Here is a 27,729-nt window from a genome sequence, read left to right on the forward strand (position 1 = left end):
AATACACTATGATAATATAGGTGCCACTTACCTATGCTCTAACCTAGTGTTCTACTTTCACAAAAATATATTCCTATCTACTTTCATTTTGTTAGAGATAAAACTGTTAGACATCAACTACGAGTTTTTCACATTTATACTTTTAATCAACTAATAAACTCTCTCACAAAGTCTCTCGCTTGTAGGATATTTTAGTTGTATCGATTCAAGATTAACATCCTTGATAAAAGCTTAATCTTGTAGGGGCATGATAAGAGATTATGATAGAGACAAAAATAAAATAATAATTTTACATTCCTTATATGCTCTAATCCTCGATCAATCTTTGATTTAAGGATCAATCACATATTTGAATACTTTAAGTGCATTATTGAGGAAAATCTCTCCCTCAAATATATATATAAGTACGTATTACCTCACGAATGATATCATTCCATTTGTAACAAAATTTTCAAGGTGCTTTATGATCACAATCAAGATTGAGTAAAGTGCGTAACTGCTCCTTGTAATCGATATCAATTACAATGACAGTCTAAAAGTCTATTATAAAAATACTCTTAGCTATGTTCCCCACTATCTTGAATATATTGTTCAATAGTTCAATGCTAATTATTTTTATTGACTAATTGGTAGAATATATACACCGACTATGTTTTATACATTATGTTTTATTTCATGATCTTATGTACAATTAACAAATATTATTTTACGGGTATCATTAGCATATAATGTTTGTAATATAAGAATTACTAAAAGTGTTTTAGGAGTAATAAAGATCATATTTATAATATCAAGATCGTTAGACGATTTCTACATAGCATGATTGATGAAATTATTTATTTATTTATTTTTTATATAGGAAAATCATGAACATCAAGTTGGAAATGATGATCAGACATCAATAATTAATATGTTTCAAGATGTTTTGCTTTAGTCATTAAAAAAATATAAAATTAAACTCCAATGGATTTTTGAAAAGAGATGTGTACATATAATAAATTTTATAAACTTTATATGAAATACTATAATCAATTTAGTTTAAAAAAGGATAAATTCTTGAAAAAAACTCTAGTTTAGATAAATTCCTGTATAGCATATCCATTTTAAAAAATTCTTACATATATTATAGAGAACCAATCATATGTCGAACCCTAACAGGGGAGGCAACAACGTGCCCACATCAAGCACTATGCAATCGTGGTGGGAGGCCATCTCCCGAGCTCGCTTTCAAATCCTCTCTCTAGCCTTCATGCTCTTCTCATCATATCTTGTCTTATTGGTGGACTTTGATCGTCATGTTCGTTCTTTCCTTAACTCTCCTATAGCCTATGCAATACTCTTCGTTGTTCTCTCTGCTCATTCATTTGGATTTAACATTGATCCTCTTCATAGTCTCACTCTCATTTACCATCATCGCTAACTGAGGGAGGTTGAAAGTAAAAGGTAATAGGAGAAGAGGCGAGGACGATAGGCAACAACACTGCGTGAAGGCGATGGACAACAACATTGATCGGAGGTAATGGTTACCAAGAGCAATATTATTATTTTAAAGAAAAAATAATTCGTAAGAATTTTTAAAAAATGGGTGCTAAATAAATTTAAAAAAAAAGGATATTAGTATTCGCAATCCTTTCAATCCATAATTTTGAATATTCCTAAGTTATCTATTTTGAATATTTATAAATAGAATTTTAAATTTTCAGTAAAATATTTTCACTCCATACTTATAATCAATTTTTTCTCCATTCTCCTTCTCACCCTCCTCTTAATTAATAAAAAAATGATACCTAATGAAATTAGATGAGCTTAGATCAAAGAGGAAATATGAGAAATAGTTTTTGATGTTTATTACAATGATTTAATATTTTTAAAATTATGTTTATGAGCCTAAAAGATATTATCTTATAGGTCAATTGTATTAACTTATAAAATATCATTTTGTGCCTTTCTAAATTGTGTAGTAAGATGCACAGGCGAGGTTGGAAAAAAAAAGCAAAAATAGAACTAGAGAGATAAAAAATAGTAAAATATTATGTTATTATTTTTTAAAAATATAAATAGCAAAAAGTTGTGAATAATAAGAAGGGATTCTAAATAGTGAGTTCCTTCACAAAAATAGAGTTTTTTTAAAAATTATCCTTAAAAAATCGATCCAACCAAACCGAATTGAGTTTATGCGAAATAATATTTTTCCTCACAATAATGATATATTTTTTTATCAGTTCATAAAGGAAGGGGCTCACTACAAACGAAATGACAGAGACTTGATTTGGGAAAACCTTTTTGGTTGAATTCTTTGCCAAAATGCCAAATAGAAAAGAAAATAGAATGTAATCAGGAGAAAAACGAAAACCTAACTTTGGGCATTTCATTACAAGGCGAAGAATTGCCCAAACGTCTTTAACTTTGTACGTAATTGGGGAGAATTCCCCAAATCAAATCGTTCCCCCTTCTCACAAACACGCTGTCTGTTGTAAAAGACCAAAACGAGGGCAGAAGGGAATACAAGTGAAAAGAGGCGGCGAGACGACTTCAAGTCTCCTCCTTCTTTTGTGCTCTCTTTCTCTCTAACTCCTATTACCTCCTCCTCCTCCTCCTCCTCCTACCTCTCTCCCGTCTATCCCGGATTGGAAGATGAGCGGCGGCGGTTCTAGGGTTTCGATCCCTGCCGGTGTGCGACGGACGATTCAGAACATCAAGGAGATCGCCGGCAACCATAGCGACGAGGAGATTTATGCAATGCTCAAGGACTGCGGCATGGATCCCAACGAGACCGCCCAGAAGCTCCTGCTCCAAGGCATCCTCTCTCCTTTGCCTTCCTCGTCTGCCGTGCGCTTTGGTCCGGTGTTCGGCTTTTGGTTCTGATGGGCGGCCATTGTTCTCGGGCGAATCGACTCGCAGCGTTTTGGCGCTGTGGAGTTTCTTGAGTATCGATTTTTTTAATCCTCCTTTGGCACTATTGCGCATCTCATTGGATTTCTTGGGTAGGAGATTTGGAGTTTCTGGCTGGCGAAATTGATTCGTACGTTTTGTTGTTCTGGGTTAGGTGGATCGATGGTGGTTGGGGTAGCCTAGTCGTTAAACTGTATGTTGTTGGAGTTAAAATGAGTTTTTCCGGAACAGAAGGAACAGTTGGGTCATCAGTGCCCTTAGATTGGATTTCACCTTTAATTTGAATTATATGATCCGCTTTATACTATAACTGCAATATCTAGCAAAAATTATTTATAATCTCGGAATCACATGTGATTTAGTTGGACTTGTCTTTCATGATTCTGGAGCAACAAGTATTTGAGGAGTGATGGTCTTAGGCGTCTTTTCTTGTTATCTAGAGAGGCATAGTGACGTTGAGTTCCATGTTCTTTCCCGGTAGAGTAGCTTGTAAAATTTTGGTTGTAGTTGTACCTTGCTAAGGGAGTATTTCTATTATATGAAACTAATTTACTAAGCGTCATGTTCTATGTATAATTTATTTTGGAATATCTAGTGGTAATATGGTTGGCATATTTACAATATTTAGATATTAACAAAACCAAGAATTTTGATGGCATTTTACCATGTTCCGTACCATATATTCTGCTAAAATTTAATTTAGATAATAATATATAAATATATTTATATGTCTAGAAACATCTACGGTTTCCAGTATGATGTCTCTTCTTTTCCATGTTTTCACTCCTTTGTCTCGTCAGTAATAACAATATTCATTTATCAGTTGGATATTCTGTAATCTCTTTCTTGGTATGTATATACCTGAATTTGGAACGTACTTGCTTATGTTGTATTGTTTTAATTGCCTTCTTAGTCATAACTACTATCTGGTTTTTGTGTTGTAGACACCTTTCATGAAGTGAGAAGGAAGCGTGACAAGAGAAAGGAGGTAATTTTTTTTATTGTCTTAATACGTCTGTTTTTATTCTTTGCTTATGCTAAGAAAGTGATTAATATGCGAAGTCTGGGGATATATGTGTTAACAAAGTTGCAGAATCAAACAAGTCATTGACATTTACTTTAATATAAGCATTTGATTAAAGTACATGTCATTTTGTCATCTGTCTGAATCCCATAAGGGACTTATTGGAATCTATATTGAGACATGTGAAGGTCCAGGTCTTCTTTATATTATATAAATTGCGTAATTCTAGATTAAATTCTTCTTTTTCTTCTTCACTTCTCTCTTCAAAATTTAGTTTCTAGCACAATGTGTTGATCTAATGATTCAGATTTGTTTTCTCCAAATTCTTTAGAGTTTAAATAGGAGAGTTGTCGAAGTCAAATGGCTGCTATGTAAGTTAAATAGGAGTCACCAGAAAAAAATAAACATGCTGGTTCTTGTCACTGCCTAGAATGAACTATTATGAAAAGAATTGAACCCACAATAAGTGTGATTGAAGTGACAAAAAGGATTTGCTTGCTCTATTACTTTCTTAAGTTATAATCTCATAAGAGCCGGAGACTGGATGGTTTCAAGTTTTGGGTGATATGGTTGAAACTGAACCATTTTGGGTTGGTCTTAGACCAGACCCGTAACTCGAAATGTATGGACTTCCTTTGTCTTGAACAAAATATTATGGAAACTGGTTGAGTTTGTCTGTAATACAATGATCTTAACTAGTTGAAACCTGTTCTAACCTGCCCAAAGCCTATTCTTTCAGTTAAATTATTGTATGATGGCTGCACGCATGCATCCTCCACATACTAAAAATCATTCAAGATCTCCATTTCTTTATCTCACATTTTTGCCCCTAAAATAAACAAATATCAACAATTTTCCTCTATAAACTCTCCAATTTTGAGATTAACCAAATGAATATTCTGCTATTCTCGACAGAATGTGAGAGACCCTAATGATGCTAGGTGGAGGCCAGGTGTGCAGGGACGAGGAGGTAGAGGAGGTCGAGGAAAGTTGAACTACTCTTCACACTCTCTGCCTAGTGGTATGTAGTTTTCTTGTAATATAATACTCAAACTTTATGTGGCTAATGAGTTGCTCTAAGAAGTTATATGTTTCTCTTCTTGGTCTTGGACCTTTCTTTGTTTATCTGACTGCATAACATTCGTATTTTACGTGATATTACTTGGTTATTAGCTAACCATATGTACATCGATGCTTTTTCTTCTAATTTGAACATCTCACACATACATCAATAAGAACTTTCTTAAATTACCCAAAGTCAGTTGTATCAGAAATCAGATTTGTGCCATCTATATTATGATGTGTGGACTCAGTTTTCTGTTCCATATGCTGTGATATTTTGCATTTTGCTCTTTGGAGACCTTCCATAAATGCTTTTGGAAATACTTTATAGAACATGTTTTGTTGTATTTCTAAGGTGTGTTCTGTGACACAAAAAACACATATTGGCTACTGTTGCCATGCTTTATTGCTACTTGTTGGATATTTATTATTGGATATTGACCATATAATTTCCATTGGCTACAAGATGATGTTGCTGGAAGAAATGTTACTTCAGGGAAGGAGAATGGATTAAATCAAAGTACAGATAAAGCCAATACATCCTTTTCATCCACCACCACCTCCCTTGACACAGATAATAATAAGTTCACGTCAAGGTATTTATTTGTGTCTGTTCAGGTTGGCTTTAAGTAAATATACTAATATTGTTAAACTAGGAACATGTTTTTATTTCTTGATGCTCAATTTGAAGAAGACATATATCAAGTTTTATAGTGCTTTGGATTTATGCCTTAATTGTGCTGACGTTCGGACTTCAGTGCCATCAGAGGCTGCTGCTAAGTCAGGTTGTTTTTTCTTGTTATAGTTTCCAGTGCTTCATTGCGTCTTATGTTGTCTTAACATCCAAGCAACATGATCTGCTTGATGGTTTATGTGAGTTGTCATTGGTATGTTATTGGGGGAACATCCTGAGATACCGTTGTTTCCTTCATATGTTTACTTCTAGATAATATTGGTAGTCAAAAGGTCACATCCTGGCTTTTGGTGGTTATATTTTGACTACATGTTGTTGAAGTACAACTTAGGAAATAGCAACTAGATTGAGATCAGTAATTTCATTTTGCTTAAGAATGAGCCTTTTTTTTTTTGGGTTGGGAAGGAGGGAAATTTATGTGTTAAAGCTTTTTATGTAGCAACTGGATCAAGTTTATGCTGATGAACACATAACCATTAAACGAGGCAACCTTTTTTGTTCTCTGTTTAAGAACTCATGGGTGGATGATAATAGCAGATCACATTCATTTGGAGAGGATGAACTTTGATGCCACCATAAGATTGGTACTCTTCAATTTTGTTGTCAAGGGATTGAGTCATTTTTATAGTCTCTTTGCTTACCGGTATAACATTTCATGTATCAACTTTCTGCAGTATGCAGTATGCAGATCAGTGGAAACTTGTCCAGTGGGTTGCCTTCTTTTTGAACCATGTTTATGTGAACCAAAAAAGAACAAACCAGAGAAAGCACACACACACATCATTTATTCCTAAATTTCATGAATCGTCAGTAGCAACTATTTCTAAGACTAATGCATCTTTTACCTTATGAAGCTCAACTATCGTATTCCAGTTGATAATGAAGCACAAACTCAGCTTCTAGATATAATTGTTGGTTAGACTATAGTTGATGTCTAGATATAATTGTTGGTTAGACTATTGTATTCCAGCATTTATTTTTATCTGATTTAACACTAGTATAATATATATATTCTGATGCTGTCTGTTATGATTTGTTTTCTCTAAGTGTGAGATGTCTTTCTATTACTGCCTAGTTTATTGACCTAGCTATAGTTTGTAATAATTGCATCTGATGTTGCCAATGGTCCCAGCAAAACAGATCATCCATTATCATCTCAGGGGTCCCATGTCTCTGGCGCTAGTGGCATTGCCCCATGGGAAGAAAATTCTGGTGCTGTAACTACTAAGAGTGGGACTTCAGGGATAAATTCCAGTGATGTAATATATGGATCTGCATCTGGACAATCTGTACTAGGTTCAGACCACAGTGCAGAAAACAGGACAGCAGCACCTGTTTTTGAAGTCTCTACTTCAATCTCAGACCTTAAGCTAGTGACATCTCCTGTTACATGCAGCACTGCTGAGTTGGGAACTACCAAACAAGTAACAGGGATTCAACACTCCCTTATTGAGACAGCCACCCATGAGTCTGCATCTCGAGATATTTCTGGACGGAATTTCTTAAATATCAGCGGAAAAGGTTCTGCTGACATGAGCAATGCCGATACGCATGGAAAGAAGATACAAATCAAACCACAAGGATCTAAAACAAATGAACTCTCAGAAAAATCTGTATCTTCTTTCTCCAGTGTTATAAGCAGCAGACAGTCCTCTACTTACAACAATCGTCCTCATCTAAGTGGTTCACAGAAAGGTAGAACGTAACATTTATTTTGTAGCATCTTTTTCTTTTTGTACTGGGTGATGAATGATCGATTGACTATATCTAATATTGTTGCGGTGCTTTGTTATCATGACCCTCCATTTATTACAGACAGTGGAAGTTTATGAAGTGATAATACCAGGATGGATTATTTCCTTCCCACCCCCCCTTTGAATTAATGCTGACGAATTGATCTGTCAGTTTATGTAAAATATACAGCATGCTTGTTTCTTAGGAGATAAAATAAAGATGACATCTTGTTGTTAACTAATTTCCTAAGCCTGCTTTGACCATGGTTCTTAAATTATTTATTTATATGCTATAAATATTTAGTTTGCTCTGTAGCAATTTTGTTAGTTTCAAGGCAAAATTTTTGATTCAGCATTAAGTTAATGCTTTAATAGGATCTCTCTGTTTTCATGAGCAGGCACCTGTGCATGATAAACTCCCTTGAATCGCTTTTTTTGGTTTTGATTAGTCCAATTAATTACTTCCATTCTCCTAAATGCCCATTTTTGAATATATATTGAAGTTGCCAAAATATGCAATTTTTTGTTTAAAAACGTGCTGCAATTCCTGAATCGATCAAATTTCTCTGCTCACCGAGCTTAAAAAATTATCGGTGTTTGAAGATGAATGAGAGACCAATATTTCATGCATCTTTCTGGATCTTTGAGTTATTGCTGTTCAAACAGTATGATTACCCCAGAACATATGACTTTTGCATTTCTTAAAGCTTTCCAACTAAATCTCATTTACTTGAATCGCATGTAACCTCCCAAAATAGAAACTGAAAGATATGGCTGACCATTCTTTGTATCAGTTGTAATACATTGGTTGTCTGCTTGTAACTTTTAGATTTTAACTGTCTTAACGAAGAATATTATACATTGTTTAATTAGCCAAGCTGTTATCTTGAACTTGCATAACAAGTGATACAAACATGTTAACTGGATAAGAGAAATGCTTGTTGTGACTCAGCTCCCAACTTGGGTCGTCAACAGTGGAGGTGACGTGTATCCAAGTGCATTGCAATCCTACAACCCTCTCAGTCCCATGACTTACACCACATTCTTTAAGTTGGGACTTGGTCATGATTTAAGTCATGATGTGCCATACTCACCGGATAGTCTTTGTCTTAGATGTTTGTTGTAACTATACCTGGAGGGGTTTAGCTTATATTGGCATTCTACTTTTTGTAGACTGATACCCGTTATGGTGCTCCCTATCGGAGAAGAGGCCACGGATAAAAGGGTATGTGTACTTTTGATTTTAGCCAAGAATGAGATGATAGATATTAGCTTGAGGAAGATCGAATAAGAAAAAGAAATAATTTGGTGACTTTTTGACTTAGTGACATTGACCTAAAAAGAGGTCAGTGGTGGGATAGTTGATCCCAAATAGATGGGATTTATGGCTTGTTCTTGTTGATGATAATGATAAGATAACAATTTTTTTCCTCACTATGTTTTTCTTTGTTTCTTGCCTTCTATTCATGTCAGTATTCCGAGTCATGCCTAGAGTTGACACAAATTGGTACATTGCAGCATATGGTGTGATGCCAGGTCTTGAAACCATGGTCCATCAGATTTTTGAGTGCATTGATCTATTTGGATTTTGTAACAATGACAATGAAAGATGCTTAGGGCTCGTTACTATGGTATGTTGAAGGTCAATGTAGCAGCCTTACTCCTACAAAGCAATGTTGTTTCCCTGATTTTAGTCCTGATCATTTAGATCACAAAGAAGCAATCTCACTATGACACTGGCCCATTCTCTAGTGATGAAAAAATTGAACCTTAAACTATCTGCAAAAATCAGGTTTTAGATTAGATATAAAACAGAGCCTGCTTCTTGGTCCCAAAGTTCTTCTTTATGTACATATCAAGTAAATCATGTTATAATTGGTTGGATTAAGATGGCTTGGGTAAATTGGTTGTGCAATACATAAATGATAAACATTCTATTATAATACACATGAAATTTGTACTGATATTTGGACTTTGTAAGGGGGAAATCAAGCTTTTGTTATGGTGGATTTATGTTCAGTATGACAGATACAGCCTTCGGTGAAACTCACCCAATTTTTTAAATCCAATGTATGCCTGAACTCTAAATACAAGATAGATAAACAATAAGTTCATTGAACTTGACCTGAAGTGACTTGATTCATGACTTAGCTCTTGTACCCTTAAAGAAAGAAGATACCTGCTATTTTAGGTTTTATTTCTGGAGGGACTAAGTTGAGAACATCTCATGTAATGAGAAAAAAAGATTAGACATGAATATATCTTGTAAGTGCCTGTTTTGTGGGAATAATCCACTATAATATGGTCCCATCAGGTATGATTTGATTTTAGTAAAGTAGTGATAACAATATATCTAATGCCTCCCTGGATTTTGTTTGAATTTTTTATCACAGTGCTTTGTTCATTCCAAGCAGGCTGTAGTGAGAAAATAATCCCCAAATCATTCTAGTGTTGTGTCAAATCAGCAGCCCTATCTTTGAAATTGACTAAAATGTTTTAGTTTTATAAAGAACTCAAGCTGGATGTCACTTGATCTGTATGCAATTTTGGCCCAATTAACATCTCAAATCCATTCTCTCTATCATCCCATATACCTTGTTGCTAGAGTGTATCAATTTATTTGTAGATGTGATAAGATGCAAGTTTGCTAATTATGTAGATGGGAAATCATCTAATACAGAGAAAGCTGTGGAAGTTTGCTAATTATTTGAGGTTGGCTTCCATTACTCTTATCTCTCTGTTTCAGAGTATATTATACTTTAACGCAAGGTTTGGTATTGTAGCATAACCTTGTGTTGGAAACTTGCTGGCTTATAGTGCATACTGCATAGACTTTTAGTCCAGTGGTGCATTTGGATGCTCTTGCAGTTGACACACATTGTGTCAAATATCAGTGCTGCAATAGCATGTATGAGCAATCTTTTGTTGTATGTCAACCTTGTTCTCAGTGCAATTCCTATAGGTAGTCCACAAATGTTTGGTAATTTTTAGTAGTTGATCTCCTAAAATCAATTCTCATATGTAATTACGTCAACCGTGTACAGTTTATCTTGAGTGTTGAAATTACATGTATTTAAGTTATTGATTATTCATTTTTCCACTCTTTGATAAGTTTGCTATACTTAATAGTTGACTAAGTAGTACTTTTTCTTATTCAGCACCTGTGCCTAATAAAGAGTGGAAACCAAAATCAGTACAAGTGAATCCTGCCCAAGCATCTGAAATGACTGACACTTCTGATATATTAGTGATGGCTGAAGCTGTTTCTCAATCGTTACCAGCATCATGTTCTGTGACCTCAGAGGAAACTACCATGAAGTTAGAAAAGAAGCTAGACGAACTGAAGTTATCTGACAGACAACATGTCATAATTCCAAACCATCTTCAAGTCCCAGAGTCTGAAAGACATGGGTTGAGTTTTGGAAGCTTTGATGAAAATTTTGAGTTGAATATGGTTTTTGCTAATGGCCCTACTAGAGACAAGATTGATACACCACCTTCTGAGTCATCTCAGGAGGTTAAAGAGACTTCTGAGCAGCCTTCTTTAAGGTCTCAGGCGCATTAGTTGCATTGTTGTTTGACAATTTCATTTACATGTGCTTTACTTATTGGTTATTTTAGATCAGGGTATCATGATTCACATTTACATAATGAACTCATTTTGTATTTGATGAGATGAAATAACTTCAGTAAAAAAAGGCTAACAAGTTTATTCAATATGGTATAATATGCATGTGCATGTTAATGTCTGTTGAGGAAGCTTTGAACTTTTACAACGATCAATTTTGCTCTTGTTTGTGTGGTTGTTTCTGCTAGTCATAGGTGCCCAGCAAGCCAATCACGTGAGTGATGGCACGTGTGACTTGATATATAATCTTTTTGCTTATTATATTTTGGCGTATATCACTTTATAACAATTGCATATGTGCATATATATATTGTGATGTCCTTGGATTTGTGCAATGGGAATCGGATCATGATGAGATCACGATAATGAGATCGATTCACCTTTAAACACATATCCTAAATAATCCCGGTCATAGGTTACTCGAGAAGGACATCGTGATAACCGGATAGACTGGTGTGCTGTATACCCGTCCATATGATGGATGCAGCTGGTCTCATAGCTGCTCGTGTAGGGACACTAGGGATACAGTACAGGTGCTCATTGTAGAATGAGTTCACTGATTGATCCGCTTACGGAATGCTGGATGGTTGATGATGCCTTATTGTCAGACAGCGATTCCATAGTCCTAGTGGTGTATCTGGTCCTTAGACTTGAGACACCAAGGATGTCCTGTATGAGTGCTCCACTCTTTGATACCAGACTTATAGGTTTGACTGTTCTCAGATCTAGTACAGCTGGTCATTGGGAGTGGTAGTCGACCTTACGAGGGCTATTGAGTGTCGACAGAGGATCATCCACTCTCGGCGTCATGAGAGGAATATCCTATGTGTTCTTGCTCAGACAAATCCCTGGCCAGGGTCATTCGGGTTGAGAGAGAAAGAGTTCTCCGGGAGAATCCGATTAGAGCGAGACTCGAGTAGAAACCGTATGGGTCTGACAGCACCATGCTCGATATACGGTCTCTGGGATATTAGATGGATGAGGGACTATAGGTACATGGTAACTGAGGACAGACAGGTCCAATGGATTGGATTCCCCTGTATCGTCTGGGGACTACGGCGTAGTGGCCTAGTACTTCCGTAGTCGATGAGTCGAGTGAATTATTACAGAGATAATAATTCACTAAGTTAGAAGGAGTTCTGACAGGTATGACTCACGGCCAGCTCGATATTGGGCCTAGAGGGTCACACACATATGGTAGGCATTGCGATGAGTAGAGGTTCGGATATGAGATATCCGACGGAGCCCTTGTCTTATTGGATGCAGATCCAATACCCACTAGGGAAAGGACCCATTAGGGTTTTGACACGGGATCTCTATAAATAGGAGGGATTCACAGCCTCATAGGCTAGAGTTTTTGCTTGCCCTTCCTATTCTCCTCTCCCTCTCCACCTCAGAGTAGGCCTGGAGTTTTGAGGAGCGTCGTCGCAACCCTGCTGTGTGGATCACCGCTAGAGAGGAGGACGCTTGACCTCCTTCACCCTCTCCTAAGGATCTGCGAGGAAACAGGGATATACGATCTCCCTAGGTAACACAATCTTTATACGCAGTTTTGTGTTTTGCGGATTTTTGCGCACCAATCTTCGCACGACGACGAACATCTTTTTGGGAATCGGGGATTTTTGTTTTATTGTTCTTCCGCTGCGCATATGATGTCGCCCCCCAATGATTTCCCAACAGTGGTATCAGAGCCAGGTTGTTCGTGCGAATGATTGGTTTTGAACTGCGTGTATTGTGTTTAGGAAGAAAATTGACGTCAAAATCGTTGACGCAAAAGCGAGGAAGGGCAGCAACAGTTGCTGCCCTCGATCTGCATGCCTGCAGCCACCTGCAGCGGCAGCCGCAGCCGCAGCCAGGCAGCACAGCGCCGGCGCATGCGCAAGCGCTGTGCCTGCAGCAGCCGGCCGGCGGCCTGCTTGCAGCAGGCTTGCCGCCGGCGGGGCTGGCAACCCACGGGCAGAGGCGCCGCAGGGCAGCGGCGCCTGCCGCCGAAAGGAAGCGGCGTCTGCCGCCGCTGCTCCCGCGGGCGGAACTCCCCCCACAGGGGCGGCCGCCCGGCGGGACAGCACCGCCTGCGGAGGCAGCGGCGCCCGAAGGGGGCGCCCACCCGCAGCGGCATCGCCGCCAGCGGGCGTGCCGTCTGCAGGCGAGGGCAGCGCCCTCGCCCCGCCGCACAGGCCGCCGCCAGCAGGGTGGCGGCGGCGGCAGCGGCAGCAGAAAGAGGGAATTAGGGTTTTCTGGGAAAAAGACAGTTTTGCCCCTCGGAATTTGAGAAATTCCAGTTTCTGTCTTTTGTCCAAATTACGAAAATACCCTTAGGAATTGAGAAATTCCCTATATGTCCCTGATTTCAGAAAAATATTAATTAATTAAAAGATTTAGTTGATTATTATTTTTTATTATTATCTAGTAGTCCTACATGATGATGATTATTTATACATGTGATGTATGATGTGTGGACGGATGATCATGGACCGTGTGATGTGTGTACTTGTGATTATTATTATTGAGGTCTGCGAACCTCCATTATATTTCTCGTTTATTGTCGGGCCTGCGTGCCTATGATTAAGTTGTAATCACATGAGGAGGCGCAGCGGGAGCGTGGATGCGACAGCAGGACCCACGAGACGAACGATCCTGATGCATGGAGATGCATCAAGATGTCGACGAAACCGACGAGGACGAGATGGACGATCACAGGGCATGGAGATGCACCGTTGCACACATAGATCTTGATGTGAGTGATTAGGCCTACTGGCTCGGGCCTAATCATATTAGGTTGTGGTCCATGATCATCTGATGTGATTGATTATACACATACTAGATATGTATATATATTTGCATGCGATGTAGATATATATTAAATATGTATATGTGTGACATGTCATATTAGGAGACCAAATTATAGAAACATCTCTCGATAATATTAAGTCGGTAAACGTGAGGCAATTAGATTGACCCACGTGGCCTTCCATCGTTATGAGTAGGAACCGAATCCCGGTGTAGGTTGAGTTGGTCGAGTCCCTCGAGACTCACCTATATCGCGATTCGCTATCTTGCTTACGACATAGAGATGTCACCGGTGACCTGAGGACATGGTATGCTTGGTCGAGTCCCTCGAGGGTATATCATCAAATCAGACTCATCTTGTAACGAAGGTGTTGACTTAACCGAGCATCATGGTTGGTCGAGTCCCTCGAGGCCATGGTGATTCGGAGGCCGAACAGGACGGGAATCACAAGGAGTTGTGATCGGTAAGAGTTGCCTACCTTTTAGGCTTAGTGTGATTGGTCGAGTCCCTCGAGGTTACACTAAGACGCTGATTGGATCCTGATCCCCACTAGAAGTCTGCCGGAGACTTCCGTTTCACGTGCTGAGGGTGTCGCGTGACTCGTTAGTAAAATAGTGGGAGCATATTAAGATAGAAGTCCATATCTTGATAGTTTATTTCTTGCAAAATCTGCATGTTATTCATTTTGCTACATCTTTATTTTCAGAAAATGTCGCTTTCAAATCCCTTACGTGGCATACTTGATGTCAACCGCCTCACTGGTCCAAATTATACGGATTGGCTCCGTAACTTGAGAATTGTTCTCACAGCGGAGAAAATCGTGTACGTCCTTGATACAGTGATGCCTACGCCCGAAGAAGGGGCAAGCGAGGATGAGATCGCTCGCTACGTGAAGTACATTGATGACTCCACTCTTGCTCAGTGCTATATGTTGGGCTCTATGACTCCAGAGTTACAAAGACAACATGAAAAGATGGATGCCAGATCCATTCTCCTACATGTCCGTAAATTGTTTGAGGAACAGGGAAGGACTCAACGATATGAGATATCCAAGAGCCTTTTCCGCGCTAGGATGACTGAGGGGACACCGGTTCAGAACCATGTCCTAAAGATGATTGAGTGGATAGAGAAACTCACAGGTCTAGGAATGGTCCTAGAGGATAACTTGTGTGTGGACATTGTGCTTCAGTCCCTACCAGATTCCTTTTCACAGTTCATAATGAATTTTAATATGAACAAGCTTGAGGTGACTCTCCCAGAGCTCCTCAATATGTTGAGGGAGGCAGAGAGTACTATTAAGAAAGAGAAGCCAGTTCTCTACACTGGTGAGACCAGAAAGAAAAGGAAAGCAGAAAGGTCCCTTAAGAAGGGAAAGGGCAAGGGCAAACAAGGTAAAGCAAAGGTTGCTAAGAAAGACCCAACAAAGGACAAAGGCCAGTGCTTCCACTGTGGTAAAGATGGGCACTGGAAGAGAAACTGCAAAGAGTACCTTGCAGAAAGGGCGAAACAAAAGCTTGATGAAGCTTCAGGTACATTCATGATCAGTCTCCATTTGTCAGACTCTTATGATAACACATGGGTATTAGATACCGGTAGTGCTTATCATATATGCAATTCGTTGCAGGTTCTGGCAAGGCCTAGGAGACTAGAGAGAGGCGAGATGGACCTAAAGATGGGTAATGGAGCAAAAGTTGCTGTATTAGCTGTTGGCGAGGTCGCTCTACATCTGCCTAGTGGAGCTTTTATTGCATTAGATGCATGTTATTTTGTTCCTTCTATTATCAAAAACATTATTTCCATTTCATGTTTAACAGTTAGTGGATATAAATTTGTTTTTGAGAACAATGGTTGTTCGATATTATTAGATGATAAGATCATCACGAAAGGAACAGTGCATAATGGTTTATTTATGTTAGACACCACTCCACATATCATGAATGTAAATGTGTCTAAGAGGAAACGAGATGAGGTGAACAATGCATACCTGTGGCATTGTAGGCTAGGTCACATCCATGGAAGAAGGATTCAAAAGTTGCTAAATGATGGATATTTAGATCCATTCGACTATGTGTCATATGCAACTTGTGAGCCTTGCATTCGTGGAAAACTGACCAACTCTCCATTTAGTGGAACTGGAGAGAGAGCCACTGAGTTGTTGGAACTCATACATAGTGATGTATGTGGACCCATGTCAACTCATGCCATTGGAGGTTACTCCTACTTCATTACATTTATTGATGATTTCTCAAGGTATGGATATGTGTACTTAATGAAGTACAAGTCCGAGGCCTTTGAGAAATTCAGAGAGTATAAGAATGAGGTGGAGAACCAGACTGGAAAGAGTATCAAAACTCTTCGATCAGATCGAGGAGGTGAGTACTTAAGTACAGAGTTTACTCACTTCCTCAAGGACCATGGGATATTATCCCAATGGACACCTCCTTATACACCTCAGCTCAATGGTGTCTCTGAAAGGAGAAATCGTACATTATTAGATATGGTACGGTCCATGATGAGTTTCGCTGACCTACCCATCTCATTCTGGGGATATGCCCTAGAAACCGCAGCTTACCTTCTGAACAGAGTTCCAACTAAGTCGGTAGTGTCTACACCATATGAGATATGGAAAGGGAAGAAGCCTGATCTTAAGGTTGTTAAGATTTGGGGCTGTTCTGCCCATGTTAAAAGACACAACCCCGATAAGTTAGAATCAAGGACAGAGCGATGCAAATTTGTGGGATACCCCAAGGAAACTTGTGGGTATTATTTCTATCATCTCGAGGACCAAAAGGTCTTTGTAGCTAAGAGAGCAGTGTTCCTTGAGAAGGAACACATTCTTGGCGGAGACAGTGGGAGAATGATAGAGTTGAGCGAAGTTAGGGAACCAAGCTCAAGCACCACTCTACAGCCCGAGTCTGTTCAGGTACCTAATACACAAGTATCAACTTTACGCAGGTCTGATAGAGTATCCCATCCTCCTGAGAGATATGTGGGACATATTAGAGCAGAGGATGTAGAGGATATTGATCCTCAGACCTACGAGGAGGCTATTATGAGTATAGACTCCGGGAAGTGGAAAGAAGCCATGAATTCTGAGATGGATTCTATGTACTCCAATAAGGTTTGGAACCTAGTTGATGCACCCGAAGGTATTGTACCCATCGGTTGCAAGTGGATCTTTAAGAAAAAGATCGGAGTAGATGGAAAGGTAGAGACCTATAAAGCAAGGCTAGTGGCTAAGGGGTATCGTCAAAGGCAAGGTGTTGACTACGACGAAACTTTCTCACCCGTAGCAATGCTAAAATCCATCAGAATTCTATTGGCTATTGCAGCACACTATGATTATGAGATCTGGCAGATGGATGTGAAAACCGCATTCCTCAACGGGAACCTGGAGGAGGAGGTGTATATGATGCAACCTGAGGGATTCGTGTCCAAGAACTGCCCAGATAAGGTGTGTAGGTTGCTTAGATCCATTTATGGACTAAAGCAAGCTTCCCGAAGTTGGAACATAAGATTTGATGAGGCAATCAGATCTTATGACTTCGTTAAGAACGAAGATGAGCCTTGTGTATACAGAAAGGTAAGAGGGAGCGCTATTAGCTTTTTGGTGTTATATGTGGATGACATCCTCATCATTGGGAATGACATAGGAATGCTATCCACAGTAAAGGCTTGGTTATCTAGACACTTCTCCATGAAGGACTTAGGAGAAGCATCTTATATCTTGGGGATTAGAATCTATAGAGATAGATCCAAGAGGATGCTTGGCTTGTCCCAGTCCAGGTACATAGTAACCATTGTCAAAAGGTTTGGCATGGAAAATTCCAAAGGGCAAACATAAATATGATACCTTATGCCTCAACAATAGGGTCTATCATGTATGCCATGCTATGTACTAGACCTGATATAGCGCATGCTTTGAGTGTCACGAGCAGGTATCAGGCGGATCCAGACTTGGAGCACTGGAAAGCAGTAAAGTGTATCCTTAAGTACTTGAGAAGGACTAAGGATCTTTTACTAGTATATGGAGGTAATAGCCTTAAGGTTAAAGGCTTCACTGACTCAAGTTTTCAGTCTGATGTCGATGATAGCAAGTCGAATTCAGGGTATGTGTACACCTTGAATAGAGGAGCAGTGTGCTGGAAGAGTTCCAAGCAAGATACCACTGCTGACTCGACCACAGAGGCGGAGTACATTGCTGCATCGGATGCAGCAAAGGAGGGAGTCTGGGTGAAGAAGTTCATCACAGATTTGGGAGTCGATACAGATAGCGACAAGTCGACTTCCTTATATTGCGACAACTATGGGGTGATTACTCAAATAAGGGAACCCGGGTCTCATCAGAAGTGTTCTGAGGAGGTTCCAGCTTATAAGAGAGATCGTAACCCGAGGAGATGTAATAGTGGAAAGAGTTCCATCCGAAGATAACATTGCAGATCCACTGACAAAGCCGTTGTCTCAAATTGTCTATGAGCGTCACAGGAGTCTGATGGGGATCAGACACATAGGTGATTGGCTTTAGGTCAAGTGGGAGATTGCTAGTCATAGGTGCCCAGCAAGCCAATCACGTGAGTGATGGCACGTGTGACTTGATATATAATCTTTTTGCTTATTATATTTTGGCGTATATCACTTTATAACAATTGCATATGTGCATATATATATTGTGATGTCCTTGGATTTGTGCAATGGGAATCGGATCATGATGAGATCACGATAATGAGATCGATTCACCTTTAAACACATATCCTAAATAATCCCGGTCATAGGTTACTCGAGAAGGACATCGTGATAACCGGATAGACTGGTGTGCTGTATACCCGTCCATATGATGGATGCAGCTGGTCTCATAGCTGCTCGTGTAGGGACACTAGGGATACAGTACAGGTGCTCATTGTAGAATGAGTTCACTGATTGATCCGCTTACGGAATGCTGGATGGTTGATGATGCCTTATTGTCAGACAGCGATTCCATAGTCCTAGTGGTGTATCTGGTCCTTAGACTTGAGACACCAAGGATGTCCTGTATGAGTGCTCCACTCTTTGATACCAGACTTATAGGTTTGACTGTTCTCAGATCTAGTACAGCTGGTCATTGGGAGTGGTAGTCGACCTTACGAGGGCTATTGAGTGTCGACAGAGGATCATCCACTCTCGGCGTCATGAGAGGAATATCCTATGTGTTCTTGCTCAGACAAATCCCTGGCCAGGGTCATTCGGGTTGAGAGAGAAAGAGTTCTCCGGGAGAATCCGATTAGAGCGAGACTCGAGTAGAAACCGTATGGGTCTGACAGCACCATGCTCGATATACGGTCTCTGGGATATTAGATGGATGAGGGACTATAGGTACATGGTAACTGAGGACAGACAGGTCCAATGGATTGGATTCCCCTGTATCGTCTGGGGACTACGGCGTAGTGGCCTAGTACTTCCGTAGTCGATGAGTCGAGTGAATTATTACAGAGATAATAATTCACTAAGTTAGAAGGAGTTCTGACAGGTATGACTCACGGCCAGCTCGATATTGGGCCTAGAGGGTCACACACATATGGTAGGCATTGCGATGAGTAGAGGTTCGGATATGAGATATCCGACGGAGCCCTTGTCTTATTGGATGCAGATCCAATACCCACTAGGGAAAGGACCCATTAGGGTTTTGACACGGGATCTCTATAAATAGGAGGGATTCACAGCCTCATAGGCTAGAGTTTTTGCTTGCCCTTCCTATTCTCCTCTCCCTCTCCACCTCAGAGTAGGCCTGGAGTTTTGAGGAGCGTCGTCGCAACCCTGCTGTGTGGATCACCGCTAGAGAGGAGGACGCTTGACCTCCTTCACCCTCTCCTAAGGATCTGCGAGGAAACAGGGATATACGATCTCCCTAGGTAACACAATCTTTATACGCAGTTTTGTGTTTTGCGGATTTTTGCGCACCAATCTTCGCACGACGACGAACATCTTTTTGGGAATCGGGGATTTTTGTTTTATTGTTCTTCCGCTGCGCATATGATGTCGCCCCCCAATGATTTCCCAACAGTTTCTTCCTATACCATTGTTTTGGCTATGTGGAAAAAATTGCAAAGTTGTGTGGTAGAATTTTGTCGACTGCTCCTTTTGCTGTAAAATAAAAGATAGGTCTGTAAGTGATAGGCATTGTTACAGTACTTGTATATTAGAAAATAGAAACTTTCACATGTTATTCTTCCAAGAATTTTAGTTTACCCGCTAGTTGATAACTTGATATTTCAGTCACTCGTATTAGTAAAAACTTTTTGTTGTTATGATGGTCATGCATGTTGATGCTTCCTACAATGTTATATTACGAGTTGGTATATCTATCACTGGTATTAATAAAATAACTTTAGGATTTAACTTTGGTAAAGGGCATAGAATGCAAAATGTTATTTGCGTTGTGTACAAGAAATACTAGTAGGCGGTGACCTTTGCAATCATTGTCTGTTTTATTTGCTGATCATAGCATAAAACTATATTGTAAAATGTATCTATTATGGCAAAGATGGTGTGGCCGACATGTTAGCGCCACCCGTCGACATGTCGGCTCTTTTTCGGCACCTCAGCTCCACGTGGCTGATCGACTGATTCCACAGGGTCTACATGTCGGTTCCACGTGGACACATCAGCTCCATGCAATTCGACTGGTTCCACGTTTAATTCGCCATGATCTACTCAATGGCCAGATGGTAGGTGACAATTTCACCACATTGCCCTTGTCACCGGTGTGTCACGGCCTTAGCTGGAATTGCATAAGGCATGAGGCACTCCTGTGGCAAAGATGCGAACTTAGCTTGCGTTGCCTAAGTCGCGAGGCACTCTTGCGGCAAAGGCGCGAACTTAGCTTGCGTTGCCTAAGTCGCGCTTCGCCCTTGCGATTTGCGTCCGCAAAGATCAGCCCACTTGCAACCTCTCGCAGGTCCCGAAGGACCTGTAAAAAGAGAAAGTTGATTAGTTCGAAGAACGAGCGACGGACAAGTGCCGACGTCTCGCGAAAAGGGGAAGCTTTACAAGCAATTCAGCGAGCACCTTGCGTGCACCAGAGAAAAGAGGGAGAGGGGGAAAACAAGGACTTTAGAAGGTTGAACGAACAGTTGCAAGTCCACAAACAGCTGCTCGCCGGGTGCCGGGCGCGACAACAAGTTCCTATCAAGGTAACGTGCGAACTTGCGAAAGATTGTTCAACGCCCGACACTATATCGAAGCCCCATCTAGCCTTGTGCCACCTGGGTGGGTCCAAGTGGCTGAGATGGTTGACGTTTTGGTGAGCTGAAGCGGACTGCAGGAAATAGCCCATGGCACACGAAAACGGAGCTGTTTTGGGGCTGTTTTGCTTGGTTCGGTGAGCGGTCGCTTTGTAGCGCTGCAACTTGTTCGAACTTACATTTTTACAAACAAAATAACTCAAAACCAAGACAAAACTTGCTGTCAAGCTGCTGTACATGTAGATGAGAGCGACGAACTGACACGGACTTAGCTGGTTTTGCCTAAGTCGTGCGGCACCCTCGCGCGTCCGTCCGCAAAGGTCAGCCTCCCCGAAGCCTCCCATTGTCCCTTAGGACCAACAAAAGAGAGAACGGGTAAAAGAGAACGCCTCAATCGGGATCCACAAGCAAATATGTCCGAAAAAAACACTTCATAGACAATGCAAATTACAAACAGACTTTACAAGCTCTGAACAGTGGCACAACAAAGGGTAAAATGGTCCATTACAGACCGAAAAGCTCTCGAGCGTGTCCACATGACACAACCTTTATTTACAAGCCTAAAGAGGCCACCAACCCAACTAAAATGGGACTATTCTGCCTTCGGCCGCCCCTCTATATGTTGTACAAGGCATGAACATGCCAAAAGACACGGACATACATAAGCATTACATCAAACACCCTGTTTCGAAGTTTGTCCGTGACATTCTCCCCCACTTATCCCTTCGACGTCCCCGTCGAAGCCTTTGTGAACACTGCAACTCTTCGCCTTTGCTGAGTCTTCAATCTTCTGCTCCAGCTGCAATGCGCCTCCTGGCTCCCAGCTGCACTCCGCTGCTGTTTCTGAGTAGTCGAACCTTTGATCCGCCATGCTGCTTCAACTCGCCAATGACTCTGACTCTGGTGTGGGGTTGGCTGAGTTGTGTTGATCCTCATTGATTCCTGCGGATCTCCCAGATGAAGGAAAAGACCATCCTTGCTGCGCCAGTCTCTCATAAATTCCACATGCTGCTCGAACTGGGTGGATGCTTGTTGGAGCTTTAACGAGCATCGTCTCGCAAACTTCTGAAGTTTTGGGTCCTTCCTCCACAAAATCTGCTCATTGACTCTTCTTTCAGTTAGTTGTCACATCCAAGTAGGTTCGCATCACTTCCGCTTTCGATTGGCATTTCGTTGGGAAATGAAGCGGACAATCTACTCTCAGTAGCACTGATCACCGTTGGTGAGGATTTGACAACTATTGTCTTCCATTATCTTCGAAGGGTCTTTGAACTTGTGCAGAGCTCCTCTGCTGGATAGATAAGAGAATTGGGGTACTCGGTTTCGCCCATTCTCTTAAGAGTTGAGAAGGCAAAGGTTACTTGACTTCGCCCGCCTCCTCGAGGTTGTACTTCATGCATCGAGCTGGTTACTGGCCTTCGCCTGCTCTTTGCTCACACTTCTGAAGCACTTGAAGTGTTTGCACTCCTTGCGTTGAGTTAGCTACTGTGATTCACCTTCTCAATGCCATTGAACTTCTGGAATGCAGGAAGTTTTCACCCCAACTTGGAGTAATTCTCTGATAGATGAGGTCGCCTCTGGGATTGTACCGTCTTCTCCATCAACCCTACCGCCTACTCCACTGAGTAGCAAAGGTACAACACCACGTACTGCCTGCTTCGTTCCTTGGTCGTGCACTCTTGCATGACCCGAAGTCCTTCACTTACGGCTATCTTGATGAGAAACTTGTTGACACCGGTCTTACGAAGTTTCTTGGCCTCTGCCCTTCAGCCTTGTCTCGGTACTTGGAGTTGCCTCTGCATGCTCCACCTCCTCGGCCCCTTTCACGACCAAGCGCTCTCCCTCCGTGAGAGCAAGGGATCAATGACTTTGACGGAAGTCCCGCCTCTGCGGTACCATGGCGCTGCCATGCCCATGGCCCTACTATTCGTCGCCTCGCATCTGCATCCCTTTTCTTCACGATCAGTAGATATGTCTCCGTGGCACTCCTCTGAGTCCACCTCCATTCTAACTGATGCTTGATTTTGGGTAGCTAAGTCCCTCTGGACTCGTCGTCGCTTCCTCGCCCCTTTCGACCCCCTGCTTCAACACCTCTGTGTTCTCCAAGCAGTCTGTTTGGTCGATGGAAAGACAGACTGCAACTCCCATGCATGGCCTCTGCCATCACGTTGTAGGGTTTGCATCGATTCTGTTCTCCTTAGCTTCCTTGGTAGCAACGTTCGCTTACTCGGCCTTGTCCTCTGACTTGCCGGGCTCCCTTAAGCGAATATGAGCTCTGGAGCAGTCCAACGCTCCAGCTGCTTCGATCATACCTCTGCATGATCAAGTTCCTCCCATGGAACTCACTGGTACTTGCATTCGAACTTTTCCCTTAGTGGAACACAGCCCCCATATGCTGATGACCAAGGTTTCCATCCGATGCAAAATTCGGTGCACGCCCGGAAGACCCGCCTCTGCGGTACCATGGCCTTCACTCCTTGAATCCATAGCCCTTCTTGCCGTCGTGTTGTTCACCAAAGCGGAGCTCCCAGTAGCTCCCGATCATACCTCCATATGATCTCATCCCTCACGGGACAGATTGTGTGTATCGCATTGCCACGAACTGTTCCACCACGATCCGCTGCACCATGTCGCCTCCTGGTGACATCTCCATTGCATTCTGATCCTTGTGGAATAAACTCGAATTGTGAACCCTCCATGTGTGGCCTCTGCCAAAACATCGCAGGGTCTCCTCCACCTTCGATTTTGTTCGCTCCTTTGGCAATCGACCTTCATCCACCCACTCTTGGGTCACACCTAGATGAAGCACCGCTCTAGGACAGTCCGTCGCCTAGTAGCTCCCGAAGTCCACCGACTTCACTGTAATTTGTGCACCATTGTCTGGATCCTGGGCCTCTGCCCCTACCAGCACAATCTCTCCCGAAGTCCACCGACTTCACTGTAATTTGTGCACCATTGTCTGGATCCTGGGCCTCTGCCCCTACCAGCACAATCTCCGCTGCGCACCGCTTCCTTCATAGTAACTCGAATGGCAACACTGTGGCATATTCTTCAAGAGTACCCGCCTCTGCGTCCTCTTGCCCCGTGCTAAGGCCTTCTGAACCCAACTTCGCCTCCGCAAATTGAGTCGCCTTAGTTCCTCCATCAAATGCTTCTCCGAGATAAGGTGCATGTGCCCCGAAGCTCCCTTCGTCTTTGGCACCATACAAGATGAGTCCGCTCCGTCAGAATGAAGGACCCATGGAACAACATGATCCTACTATTGCCTCTGCAAGAGTTCATGTCCTTGACCTCTGTCTAAGGAAAGCACTGTGCCTCTGCTCCACGTTCCAACTTCTATGCTGGCTCCCTTCATGCGGCTTGGGTACTTCGCCAAGTTACACCCAAGTTGCTCCGCTCCTCGTTTTTGCATTGAGTCGATGGTGGCCCTCGTGCCCACCATTCCATGGGTCAGCCCTCCCTTGAGTTCGATCTCCACATCGACTCCAAGTGTGTCTTCATTTAAGTTGCTTTAGGTCGCTCCCCCACTTGATCTCGCAATGCATCCACCAATGCATTCTCTCGAGCGAGATCATGCGACAACTCCTCGCTGCTTGCTCGGTCCATTGAGCTTCGTGGAGTTGTTGTTTGTGAGGTACTCCTCCTCAACATGTGAAGTCCATCTCACATGATTCTCCCTCTGGAGAGCCGAGACTTATCCCTCCTGGATAACTGTCCCGTTGGAGCAACATCTCTCTTCGTTTCGGAGACCACCATCCCCTTGGACTACTCCGATCTGCTGAACAAACTGTGCATTGTTCTGCCTCTTGCAAACGCACTTGCTAGATTGCGCCTCCACGTCAATACAGCCACCGCTGCACCCCTCAAGGCCTAGCAACATGCTGAACTCGTTGCACACTTCAGCCTCCTCCGGACGTATCCTTCGCATGCCGAAGAGAAAGTTTCAATGCTCCATGGCGCCGAGTCTCGACCGCCTTGGGATGGCCACGAACAATCCATCGTCCGCATACAAGCCCATGCATGAGTACCGAATTCTTCGAGTTAGCAATTCCCCTCACCTCTGTGAGCTTTGCACAACTCTTTCGGTCGCTGAGCAACTCATTCCACTTTGCATGGTCTCGTCCTTTGCTAAGCGCCTCGCTTGCCTTGAGCACCATCAAGTAAAGTTGTCAACGTTGAGCCGTAGCTCAAACTCAGCCATCCCAACCTTTGTGCGCTCCGCATTCTTCCAAGCTTGCCTATTCTCGTGGTGCCTCTTGCGCGTGTTGAATCTCGGATTTTGATGATGAAACTAATTGATTGTGTTTAAATGTTTGACTACATTTTGAGTGATACAGGTCTACTCGATCAGGATTAGACAATTAACGCAGGAGGAATTGACGTTGCGTCGGAGGAGATCACGTCAGGATATTGGATGGCAGAAGGCTTCGGGCGTCGGGCATCGGGCCAAGGAGAGCGAAATTGCGCCAAGGATATCGGGGTTGCGGAGGTCAACCGCCGATTGGGCAACAAGCTGCAAGAGAGGACGATGCACCGAAGAATCGGATGAAGCGCCAACCAATGACGTGCCGGGCAACAGAATGTCAATTTGCGTTATAATAATTGTCTAGATCGGAGTAGAGTGTTTGCTTGTGTGTGCAGGATTAACTACGATAACCAAAAAACACAAAGCGAGAATACCGGAGTCAAGTTCGATGGACGTTTAAGAGTCCGAAGAATCGTCGGAGATGCTGCCAGAACCAACCGAGAAGAAATCGGGAACCTGTCGGAATTTTCGGAAGTTCGCCGAAGAGATCGTCGGAGGTTCACGGAGATCACCGAGAAGGCTCGGCTACTCATTAAAGTCATCACAAGTTCGGGAGCTTGCTAGAAGCCCGTCGGCAGAAAGTTCGTCGGAAAGCTCGCCAGAACAAGACTCGACGTTCGCGGTTGAAAATTTGCTTAGGATGTGTTTTGGTTATGTAGTCCACTTGTAATTAGGATTAGGATTAAGAGATAATCCTATATCCTGGTTAGGGGCCAACTGGGCCCAAAGTCAGAGTTGGTTTAGGCTAAACCAGCGAACTAGAGAGCCAAGATTGAAGCCCAACTAGTGGCTGAAAACACTGTAGTCGGGCTGAAAACACTGTAGGCGGTGGCACCGCCTAGCTGGGCGGTGGCACCGCCCACCACCCGAGAGCTGGGCGGTGACACCTCCTGGCTGGGCGGTGGCACCGCCCAGCACCCGAGCCCTGGGCGGTGGCACCGCTTGGCTGGGCGGTGGCACCTCCAACAGCGGGAACCCAAAGAGAATTCAAATTTTGAAGCCCAAATTTGAATCCTCTTGAGGCCTATAAATACCCCTCAAATCTCAGCTGAGAGAACAACTTTTTGAGCAGCAAGTGTTTGAGAGAAAAGCCTTAGAAAAGTGTTAGCTTGTCTTGTTTTCAATTTGCTAGTGTTCACCTCCTTCTTTCTTGTTGAAAATCTGTAAGAGAGTGAACCGCTTGTAAAAGTTGTAAGAGGGGTATTCACCCTTCACTTTCAAGAGACTTGCTAGTGGAAGGTGGGAGCCTCATCGAAGAGGGGCCTCGCAAGTGGAGTAGGTCATTTGACCGAACCACTCTAAAAATCGGCGTAATCTCTGGTTTGCTTTTTATTATTGTCATTTACATTACTGCAAATCTTCTTACTGCTTTAGTTCCTTATTACTCTTGCTGCGCAACTTTAAGAACACGCCTTCAAGTTAAATTTCTCAAGTTTTGTTCTTAACATACGAAAGATTTTTTATTAAAACCGAAATTTTAATCCGCTGCACTAATTCACCCCCCCTCTTAGTGCCGCTCCAATCCTAACAATTGGTATCAGAGCCACGGTTTTCTACTTTGGTTTAACACCCAAATAGAAATGGCTCTTTATGGCTTTCAAGAGGGTCATTCTCTCATTCGTCCTCCCTTTTTCAATGGGACGGACTACACTTGTTGGAAAACTCAAATGAGAGTTTTCTTACTTTCTTTGGATTTGAATTTATGGCACATAGTCGAAAATGGATTTGAAATGTCTTCTCTCCCAATGAACCATTGGAATGATTTGGAGAAGAAGATGTTTTCTCTAAATGCAAAGGCTATGAATGCCTTATATTGTGCACTTGACAAAAATGAATTTAATCGTGTTTCGATGTGTGACTCGGCTTTTGATATTTGGAGAACTCTAGAGGTCACTCATGAAGGCACTAGCCGAGTGAAAGAGTCCAAAATCAATATTCTTGTGCATTCTTATGAACTTTTCCGGATGAAACCAAGTGAGTCCATCGGAGACATGTACACCCGGTTCACGGATGTCATCAATGGACTCAAAGCTCTTGGTAAAAGTTTTTCTAATTTTGAACTAGTCACTAAAATCTTAAGATCCCTTCCAAAAAGTTGGGATCCAAAAGTTACGGCCATTCAAGAGGCCAAGGACCTTAAAACATTCCCTCTCGAAGAACTTATTGGGTCTCTAATGACCTACGAAATGAACAATGTGGCAAAAAAGAAACTCGAGAACAACCTTCCAAATGATAGGAAGGATTTGGGACATAGAACACATGAATACCACTCGAGCATAAGCTCAAGTGATGGTGAACTTAAACTACAAATGAAACAAAAATTAAAAAGCAAAAAGAATGGAACTACTTGCTTTGAACGCAAGAAGAACAAAAGTTGGGATG

At 42.1% G+C, this 27,729-nt stretch overlaps 1 protein-coding gene across 2 annotated transcripts in view; it reads left to right on the forward strand.

The window, feature by feature from the left end:
• The first annotated feature begins 2,415 nt into the window (after positions 1-2,415).
• Positions 2,416-27,729, forward strand: part of LOC135671811 (GBF-interacting protein 1-like) — a 37,990-nt gene continuing 12,676 nt past the window's right edge. The window contains exons 1-6 of one of the 2 annotated variants that reach the window (XM_065180039.1): positions 2,416-2,797; positions 3,837-3,880; positions 4,832-4,937; positions 5,445-5,574; positions 6,805-7,367; positions 10,564-10,954. In XM_065180039.1, coding sequence (XP_065036111.1) covers positions 2,635-2,797; positions 3,837-3,880; positions 4,832-4,937; positions 5,445-5,574; positions 6,805-7,367; positions 10,564-10,954 — 1,397 coding nt within the window. In that variant the 5' untranslated portion in view covers positions 2,416-2,634. The remainder of the gene's footprint in view (positions 2,798-3,836; positions 3,881-4,831; positions 4,938-5,444; positions 5,575-6,804; positions 7,368-10,563; positions 10,955-27,729) is intronic. The other variant, XM_065180047.1, reaches the window with a different exon arrangement.

This window comes from Musa acuminata, chromosome BXJ1-1, assembly GCF_036884655.1.
Source record: "Musa acuminata AAA Group cultivar baxijiao chromosome BXJ1-1, Cavendish_Baxijiao_AAA, whole genome shotgun sequence".
Classification (NCBI taxonomy): domain Eukaryota; kingdom Viridiplantae; phylum Streptophyta; class Magnoliopsida; order Zingiberales; family Musaceae; genus Musa; species Musa acuminata.